The sequence below is a fragment of the Taurulus bubalis genome (assembly GCF_910589615.1).
Source record: "Taurulus bubalis genome assembly, chromosome: 18".
Classification (NCBI taxonomy): Eukaryota; Metazoa; Chordata; class Actinopteri; order Perciformes; family Cottidae; genus Taurulus; species Taurulus bubalis.
This window is the reverse complement of record NC_136606.1, coordinates 11,255,578-11,266,106: the sequence shown is the minus strand read 5'-3', so window position 1 is coordinate 11,266,106 and position 10,529 is coordinate 11,255,578. Positions and strand designations below refer to the sequence as shown.

Sequence of the window (10,529 nt, the reverse complement as noted above, 5' to 3'; positions counted from 1 at the left end):
CTTTTGTCATATACTTTAAGTTAACAGTAAGTGCACTTTTCTGCAACAATTTGTTGCAGGACACGAATGGAAATTGCAATAGAGTTGAGTATGACGTTTGTTGTACCGACAGCAGCTACAAAGTTGACACTGACAGGGTAGGTTTTACCCTCTGAGGTCAAAAGCTTTGATCTTCATATCACAACATTCCTGTGAAGGCAGAGCACACAACATGCATGTGTGATGCCCATAGCACCAAAGTGAGCAGGTATGAGCAGCTATGATCTTGTTTTGTCCTTAATTACCACATTGTCAATGGTAAACAAACAGTGAAATATGCAGCAGCATGTTATAGTATAGTCTGTGTTTAAGCACCCATTCTACACATAAATTATATTTCCTCAATTAGAAAATAGCCATGTAACACATACATTTACAGTTTATGTACAAGTCATCAAAATCGTCTGCTGCCTTCAAATGTATGTTTGTGTCTTTAAATAAGCCCATATATACAAAATAGTGTGGTCCAAGACTTTTGTGCAAATCCTTACGGGATTAATATGATGTCTCTGTGGTACTGTAGGTCGTCAGCTTATGTCGAGAGGAAACCTGTGTTTATTTGAACCAGTGCAGGTAGTTTGTCTTGAGAGCGGGGAAGCACATGTTGTTGCTGCAGGAGCCCCCGTAGCTGGGGGGGCAGGTGGAGCAGGGTACTCCGACTTTGTAGGGAGCCTCTCCGATCCAGTTACCCCTGCAAGACAGAAACATGTACAGTGTCAATGGAGTTAGAGGCAACAGGGGAGTTGAGTGTTTTAGAATACAAATGTAACCTTTATATAGTAGCGTTCACGCCTAAAAAGGCTAACTCATATCACATGATCTTCATCTGAAGATAAGGTTTGCACAAAAGCCTTTACAGTGCTCAGAAAAAAGAAAATCTTAACATCTAGAATCCAATGATGAGCTATCTGCTGACGAAATTGCAGCTAACAAATGACACTTGAGATGAATATAAATATCAAATGTGATTATTTTGTCCAGAGCAGATTATCACTTATTTAGCAATCTGTACTTTGTGAGCAAATGATAAATCAGTATGACTTCAGTATGTGTATCAAGACATCTTATAATATAGTGTATGAATGGAAACAAGCCAAATTGTTATTTGATAGATTCAAGATGTCAGTGCCAGCTGATTATATAGCTGCATCAAGTTATTCACACAAGTTATTCACAACCTGATCCAAACTCACAGACGTGTGGCTTTTTTTTCAATTGGTAAACTAAAATAGGTCATCAATGTCCTGAGCCGGTTACTCTTACATATGTCTCAAACCAGTCGGATTAAAGAACCTAGGTCACAAGTCAGTCACAAATCCAAACAGGCTTTGATTCTCTGAATTTTTTAGAGATTTTTTCTTCTGTTTCGTGGCTCTTTGGTAATGCGGTACCGGTTCACAGGCTTGTATCGAGGTTATCTGAACCTCCAAGCAACATGGGTGGCATTTCACAACTCGGCACAGAACAGAGCCGCCTGTGTCTGGATTAAGCCTGCCGTCACCATATCGTCATCAGTTTAACAGGTTCATTAGAAATAACAGGCATGTAATAAACACTATACACCATTGATTGATTGATTACTACTTACTTGGGTGAGTAGTTGCAAACTAAATACGTTGCCCGTTTCCACACTGAACCCCACACATTCATATTATGGCACGTGTGAACAGCACAGCCAACTTTGTTGGATGTTGCCCAAACCATCTGCCAAAAAGAAAAGACAGCCAGTTAATGCCATTGTTACACCGGCTCAACAGTGTTGCATGTGATGCTGACTGTTGTCTCTACCTGTGTGTAGTGGGTACACATAGGCCCGTAGCATTTGAGAGGGCATCGAGGGTTGCAGTCACGAGGGTATGGAAAAGTATAATCTTTGACTTCATCGTACCATGGCTTCACCAGCTGAAGAATGGATCGATAGCTGTGAACAGAAGACAGACATGTTCAGAAAACTACACTGCACATGTCACAACTGGTGATAAGGAACTAATACAGATTCAAACCTTGATTATGTCCGATTTGTCATTTATCAATATGTTTTAGGACAAACTAGTAAGAGGTCGTTGTGCAGTTCAGCTGCATTCAGGATTTAAGGAACAAAGAAACCGTTAAACACTGACTGAGATCTTGATTTAATAAACTATTGGGTTCCAATCTCAATCCTGTTTCTGTGTGTGAACTGAAGCTTTATCAGTTGTCAGTTCCCTTCAGGTGATTCTGTTCCCTCAAACAGTTATTGAAATCTAGTAACTTGCCACCAACTTTGTTGTAATATATCTTGTGAATTTGAGAGGATTTTCTAATTTTTTTCAGTCGGTGTTTCAGGATGATTTTATTGGCCAGGCTTATTTGTAAGATATTCAAACACGCTCTGCACTGCAAAACGCTGACAGTGCAGAGCCTACTTAGATCTAGTTAATTTTTTTTAGGAAATAACTTCACTGTATAACTCTCTCAGCAAGTCACAAGGAATAGTCAGAATACACTGAATTCCCTTGAGTCTCATGTTGTTCCTCAATAAAACCTAAAAGTGTAGAAACATGTGAAGGTACCCTGTGTCTCCAAATGGAAAGTCAAGACCCACTAAAGGGATGCGCTTTTGTCCTCAGGGGTCATGGCTGAAAACACAACTTTTGTTTATTTGAAGGGTCACAGGAGCATTCCTCAAGCAGTCACCGGGTCACAGTGTAAAAACCCTTTCGGAGAAAGAAGAAGGGGGCGGCGAAGCAACGACCATGACTGCTGCGAGAGAGAGAGTCATCCTTGAGAGGAGCAGCAGATGTCGCGGAGGGGGAGGGAAGTCAAAGGTCACTCACCGTCCTGTCCTGACGGAGAGGTTTTGACCCAGGAACCTGAGGAGGTGAGGTGGCCCGTGCTCCCACTGGCAGGCATGCGCCCAGTCCTCGGCTGTCTTAGCCAGGGTGTCGTCCCACACCTACACACACATGGGAATGTGGAAACCCATCACACAACTGAAAATATCAACACTAGATTCTCATTCTGCAGTGAGATAATAGTCGGAAGTTGAGTTCATAGCTCTGTTACAGGTGTTGCTGTCATGGCAAGACGCAAAAGTCATCCATCAAATCAGTTGCATAAGCGGAGAGAGCTAGTAGCCCAGTGTCCGATGTCACTCTTTCACTGACTAGACGGGGAGTTGGACAGCATCGCTTTAAGAATACCAGATCCCCAAACTTGTCAACAGCCACACTCATGTATGGTTTTGTTGGGAATGGACTGTGACTGGAGAAATGAGGAGAGACTCCCTCCGATTACTTCATTCTACAGTAAATAGAGGATGGAGATGCTGCCAATTTCATAAGTGGAAATATGTCAGCTCATTTGTCTGAAACAGTTGCTAGAACCAACTTTCAAAGGAAAACCAGCATTATATTACTTCACACCTTGACAGTATATTTTGGAGCTGAAATATGGGGAAATTAAAAAAAAAATCTGATTTAGACTTTAGAAGTGACCACGACAGCTCTCTCCATCATACATGACCCTTTGACTACTTTGGTGTCAAAGGGTCATGGATGATGGACAGCAGAAGTTGCAAAGAAACTTCAAAACAATTTTGTCACTTTATTGCTGTGCAAAACTACAGCTATAAAAATCTGATTTTCCATCACTAAACTATTTCACTTGCTGCATGCACTTTGGTCACTACCACAAAATATATGCACATTCATAGCAAATTCAAAATTAAAATGAAGCTTTCACTCACCATATATTCCATATTGGATGCTGGGGGAAACACCTTCCCTCTTACTTTGTTATGATAGTCAAGAATGGCAAGCATGTCGTTCTGACTAATATAACGCTTCCTCCTGGTTTTAGAAATACTCGTGCCATAGCTGTGCAGGGCGCCAATATTGGTGAAATTGGCGGCTGGCAAGAACGTGGATACAGCCGGGATAGTCGTTGCCAATGCACTTGCTCCGCAAGATAAGCACAGCAGCATTAAGTCTACTGCAAATAACTCAGGTTTCATGTTCGTTTTTTTTTTGTTGGGGGAAACTGCAGGCAAAATATCCCGCGTCTAGGAGTGATCTGAAAAGAAGAAACAAAGAGGACACACTTGAAGATGCATTGCAAGTAAGATGCATTGCAATTACAAAAAAAGACATTACGCACTACTTTACGACACAGAAATACGTATCACATTCCTTCACACGGTCTGTGGGTCCTACCGTTTCTTTTTCGGTACCCTGTGCCTGCGTCGAAAGCCTCAGTAAAGGATTGGAGAGAGGAGGGAGGGAAAGTCTGGAGCTTTTACGCTTTGCAAACTTTGTGAGTGCTTCAGAAACAGTCCGTCTATGGGGGCTTATATAGGCTGCGGCAGTGGACGATGCAGGAAGTGCGTCTGCCTCGGAGGTAGACGCGCAGCCACTCCTTGTCACCTAAAACACGACATAACCCATGTTTGGTTTTTCCGAACCCATTCGTGGCCAATCTTAATTTGAACGTGACATCTGCTTCAGGTTTGTGATGCTGCTTGATGTGGAAGGACAACGCTTGGATTCATAGCGTGCATCAAGGTGTTAAGAGCATATGACTTTATTGGGTTTTTTAATTAAAGGCAAGTCTGTGTCAGGGTTTGAAGTATGTGGATGGGATTTATGTTCATATTTGAAACTTTATAAACTCCAAACATCATTGCACTGAGATTGTTGTTTATTGTTATGCACCAAGTCAAATCCTTTGTATGTGTAACGTACTTGGCAATAAACAGTTCTGATTCTGTTAATACTTGAAGTGTCTTGATTGACACTTCCCACAAGCTCCGCTGGTCACTGTAACCGGTCAGAACAGCCACATCAACTCACAGTGTATGAGTCCAACCAGAGCTAAGTCCATCTCTCAGTCTTCTCTGTCGTATTCATTACACTATAAAGATGACATTTGTTCATCACGTGGATCCAGCTGTGAGGTTTGCCAGGGCAGATGCAGAGCCCCAAAAAAAGGTGGGGCGTTTGGGGTTTGGGGGAACTCTGCAGGTATTTTCATTGGCAGCTGGTGAACAAATTAAAGAAACGTGACGCAGGAACAATTTTCTTTCCCTTTTTTTTCCTCTTTCTCTTTCTCCCTCTCTCCTTCTCTCTTGTTGCAGACAACTGGTGCTTTCCCAGAAAATATCGTCTTGGAAGTGATGTACTTTTCAGGTGCTGGAACTGGTGGAAGGGATATATCACTCAGGCTTTTCTCCTCCGTTTCACTCCATCTATACATTTCAGCTCATTCTCTCCGCTGCTGCTCTTCCTGAGCAGACTGGACGTTTCACTTGGATGGAAAGTTGTCAGATAAATCATGACAGATTAGTTGAATATTTCTTCTTTCTAGACCTGGCCAAGGGTGCTTCATTCCAGGGCTCTTGGATTTTGACAGGTAGAATTTAAAAAAATGTAAAGGTATTTTGAAGATGTGATGCTGGCTTTATTTGTATTGACCCAAGTAGCATATATGAAACCTTAGCAGGCAGCCAGAGGGGAAAAGATGGGACACAACGAGAAAGCATACTTAATGCTAAGCTCAAATAGACCATCAGCTACCTTTCGTGGCTCTGAATACTTGTAGTGAAAGATAAGATTTGAAAAAAGAAACTGGGCATTGTTTTTTTTTTACCTGCGCTTTATTATATTTTCATATTGTTATCAAACTATACCCAAACAGACACCACATATTTATTAAATCCCTATATTTTGACATATTGTTGTGTTTTTTTTTCTGTTATGCACCATCTGCTCAGTATTTTGATTAATCCTCTCATCTGGTATCAATAGTCCGGCCACTTTTCAGCCAGCACGGCCTGCGAGCCAAAGATCCCCGGGTTTATAGCGATATTGTTGTCAGTGTTATCAGATTAGCTTAACATACACGTGTTTCACAGCATTTCACACTATCTTTATGTTTATTTGGTCATATGCTTCTGATCAAAAACTTAAAAGTTGAGTCAAAAGTTTAGATTCATAGTGGAAAACCAGGATTTAATAGAATACTGTACTTCCACTGTATCTCTCTTTCCCCCTCTTTCTTTTTCTCTGTCTTCCTCACACACACACACACACACACACACACACACACACACACACACACACGTGCAGTCTCCTCAAGGCCCAGATGATATTCCCTCAGTCTCAGAGTGCTGGTACGTATTTACACAGAGAACCCAGTGACTTTGAATAAGGTCGAAGCTTTATTATCATATTATTAGAGTAATTAGCGCAGTATTCGGGGCACGTGCTAAGAGGGGCCTTGGGTCTGTCTTGGAAAGGCATTCTTTTCCAGACAGAGCATTTATTTACCTACAATATATTGTTCCAAGTTTCCCCCATGCTTTCCCCCTCTCCGGAGGCCTCTCGGAGCCCAGTGTCGATGCCAGGGACAGCAGAGAGAATGGGGCGCAGTAGTGAGCAAAAGGGAAAGCAAAAGAGGAATAGCATCGAGATAATACACAGATTCAACAAGCGTTGCATTCCTTATGATTCTAGATTCATTGCAACCTGACCTGCACAATTCAATAAGTAACTACATCTCTAAAGGATGGCTCTTCGCTCTATCCATTATTCAAGCAATCAAAGCACGTGCTGTACACTCCAGCTCGGCGGTGTATTGCACCCAATGCTATTGTTACTGCGCTGGTAGCATCCACGGTGCACGGGAAAGTCACTAACAGATCAGTAGCATGTGAATGGAGGAATTAATTCATCTTCTCACCTACTCTCGACAAGGAAGCAAGTACTTCCCAAACTGTTGGACAGTTCTTTAATCAGTCATGCCAAGTAATGCAAATCTAATAAAAGAGAATACTTATTAATATGAAAGTCATATTTTAGATTGGATTCTTGAAGGGCAATTGTATTGGGGCAGCTTGGAAGTTGTTATGTCATGAGTTGGTTTTTGTTGGCCACAGGGCAAAAAGAAAAAGTTACATTTCAAGAGTGGTTTACATTGGTAAAGAGCCCAGTCTCTAACTTCAAACTGTCCAGGCTGCTTTCTTCCACACACAGTTGTTAAACATTGCATCAGTGCAAAATGCAGTTACATAGCAAATACTGTATGTTTCACACAGTCCGCTAACTTACGACGGGTCGAAGGCTTGTTGACACTGAAAAAACCTGCGTGTGAGAAAGTTTCAACCCTGTGTCCCCATTAGAAGTTCAGGAGTGGATTATTACTCCTCCTTTGTCCAAAGACTAATAAGCACAGTAATGAAGTCAATAAATATCGGAGTCTTCTGATCAAAGAGGGCCCTTGCGGAGCTTCAATTTGATTCAAAATTAAATTCCGGCTGTGTTTGGACTGTACACCAAGGTGTTAATATAACATCCCTGATCAAATACTTTTTCTTCATAGAATCCAACTTGCAACAGACTGCCTGCAATGCCAGCTGGTACTGTAAGGCTTATTGCTGAAAGATTACCCAATATAACCCAAAGCCACATTGTCTTGTGCTTACTGAAGAGGGACCTCCACAAACAAGACCGTAGAAAATCTGTCCCAGACGGGATGTTTTCTCCCTGTTGTCTAGATACAAGTCTGGCTATTGTTTGGCTGCTCAGGAGACACTAAGGTGACTTTGTCCTCAACCTAAGTCACTGGAAGAAAAGAAAAAACAGAATACAGAGACCATTTAGTCAGAGTAAAAAGCAAACAGCTGTTTAAGGTTCAGATTGAAAAATAAATAGTTTTTATTTTCAGATGAAGTGGATAAAAGGTAAGAGACAAGAGAAAATACAAAACTAGCAATTTGCCACACGATACGCTTTATGCAAGGGCCTGTAAAGTGCTTCAAACAATCTTAACAAACATAATGTCAGCAGAACATACACAATTAAAAACCCTCTTCCCCGAAACTCTGTTTAGAGTGTGGGAAAAAACCTGAGGGATTACTAGAGGGGCAGCTCTTTCGTCAGGAATAAGTCGCTCAGCTTGTGGATCTATTTTTGACATGTTACATTCCTTTGCCTCCAGATATTCTCACCCATCTATAAGACATTTACAACCATCTTTGATGCTCAGGCCTTGTAAGACTGCACAGAGACGGGGCTGTGGTCACACGCAGACATTTCTCAAGAGGTTCAGATGTCAGCTGAGAGAGAGACAGGCAAACATGAAAAATCCAGCAGGACCTAAAGATAGAGCTGAGGCGTTTTATGATGTATCTTCATGACAGCAGGTAACAAAAAATATCACCCGGGACTCAGGAGAGAGATGCCAAAACTAAAATAACCTGTACAGAGTTGTCTGGAAAACTGTGATAGGCCTCTGCATTTGTACCAGGAGATTATGCATCATTATTGATGTTCCATTTTTTATGTGATTTACAAGCTACTTTATGGATTGATATTATATTTTAATTCTTAAGGGAATAGTTTGACATTTTGGGAAATGCTCTTAATTACTTTCTATATAGATATTGACGCCTCATAATAAGGTAATGAATCCACAACAAGTCTTATTTTGAGTTGATTATACAGAAAAGAAAACATACTTTTTAATATTATATACAATTTCTGCCACCTAAATGCTACACAAACGTAGCTAGCTAGCTATTTCTCCGTGCTCCCTAACTTTCTGCTAAGCTAAACTAGTAGTCTCTTAGAGTTTTGACTCTTAGCAAACATATGCAGTATGAGAGTGGTGTTTAACTCTTTGCAAGAACATGAGTAAGAGTAATGCAGGCACACATTTATCACTCTAATGAATGCAGAATTTTAGCTGATTCTTCTGATGAAGGTGGATTTCTTGTTGGCCAGGGGAGCACACAACAGGGTCAGATGCATGCTGGCTGACCGGCCGGCTGGCTGGATCAGGCTGTGGCTGGGTAGTCCTGGAGGCAGTCTAGACAGCAGATGAGCATGGGCTCTGGCAGACAGGCCCTGTGGCTGGGACTCTCTTGGGCATGGCAGGGCCTCTGGGACTCTTGGCCCTGGCAGAAATGATAAATGCACTGGACTCTTCTGCGAGACACCGTAGCCTTTGTAACTCTAGTCTACTGCATGCTTCTAATTGATGAAATTCTATAGGATAAAACTGAAAACAGATCATAAACTAGCTAATGCTTAAGTCCACTTTTTTACATGTAGATCTACCTTCTGATCCCTATACTGAAATCATTAGCTTTGAAAGTCTGTTTTTCCTATAACCAAAATTTTGCCCAGGATTTATGATTCGACTGCCGTTTACACCACTACTCCTGAAGAAGTGACCATAATCAGAAAGTGAAAGAAAAGCTTCAGGCTCAATCCCTACGTGGGTGGTTTAAGCCTTGATCTTTGCTCACTTGGCACCTGGTAAGAGCTTTAGTGTTGCTGGAAAGCACAGACGAGGACTGCAGCTTGCAGAATTTGGGACCAGAGTGCAGCGGTGACATCTGGTGAACTGTACCATTCATCGTTAAAGAATATGCAAATTGTTATGTCGGATTATTTTGTATGTCAGCTTTTCTTCCTTGATCCTATTAGAGCTGTTCAAGCAGCGATCTGCCATAAGTACATGCAGCAAAGTACAATGACACAAGTGATACCATTGTTACACTCATGGTTGATCTTTTCATGGTCTAAGTAGACACTATTGTTACAGAAACCTTCATCTAACAGTAGTTAGGTTTAAAGTGGATTTCTGCATCATGGATTTGGCACTGTAGATTCAATGAGCTGTTTGACTTAAGTGTGATGTAAATTGATTGGATATGCCAAACCTAGCTGGGACATTGTCCAGCTCCAACGTGTTTCAGAATATTGTGCAGAATGATAGGAATAAATGTGTTTCTTCCTATGTACAGTTTGGTGTGACGCTGTGTGTGTGCTAATCTAATATTGTGTAGCTCAGAAACAGATGAGGCCTCAATTAGACCTGAAACAGAGACGAAACAAAATGTGTTATTCTGAATTTTTTTATCTTTTTTTCGCTTCTACCATTCTTCCATAGTTGATTTTTGCTCTTTTGAGTTTGGCCTTGAGGATGACAGGAAACTGTGAATCAAGCAAGCCTCAAAGTCCAAGGAGAGTTCAGAAAGCTATGTAATAAAACAACAATCATGCTGGAATTAAAATTCTTGATTTGACTTGAATAAAATCATAAAAGAACATATGATGTTGAGAATCAAACAGGCTTCTTGCGTATATATCTCAAATGAGTTTGGGTCAGTTACGTCAAAGGAGTAAACATCAATCTGTCACTAGCAGGCTCTTGCCCAGGCAGTCTTTAGTTTATGATGACATCAGTGCTTTTATTGGATCCAGCTTATCAGAAAAAGCTTGCGCTTTCTTGTGTTCTGTGTTCCATGCAAGTGATGGATTTTAAATTAAGATGAAGCAAAGACCCTGTGGGTTTCTGTGAGTCCCCGGTTTGGCCTCTTGTCTTCTTCATCCTTGCAGTTGGCTTTGTGCAGTTTCTAGGTTTTCCCAACAGCAGTTGATGGAACTGGTCAAAGTGTCTCGTACTTTTATTTAATATTTCCCAAACTTGGTCCCACGCTTGTTGTT

At 41.3% G+C, this 10,529-nt stretch overlaps 1 protein-coding gene across 1 annotated transcript; it reads right to left on the bottom strand.

Moving 5' to 3' along the window:
* Positions 1-594: 594 nt before the first annotated feature.
* pi15a (peptidase inhibitor 15a) lies at positions 595-4,033 on the bottom strand (the record flags this gene model as incomplete). The annotated part of the gene is made up of 5 exons (XM_079234563.1): positions 595-730; positions 1,628-1,743; positions 1,828-1,960; positions 2,856-2,974; positions 3,767-4,033. 5 exons carry the CDS (start codon positions 4,031-4,033, stop codon positions 595-597), a joined length of 771 nt encoding a protein of 256 aa, XP_079090689.1.
* Between the last annotated feature and the right edge of the window lie 6,496 nt (positions 4,034-10,529).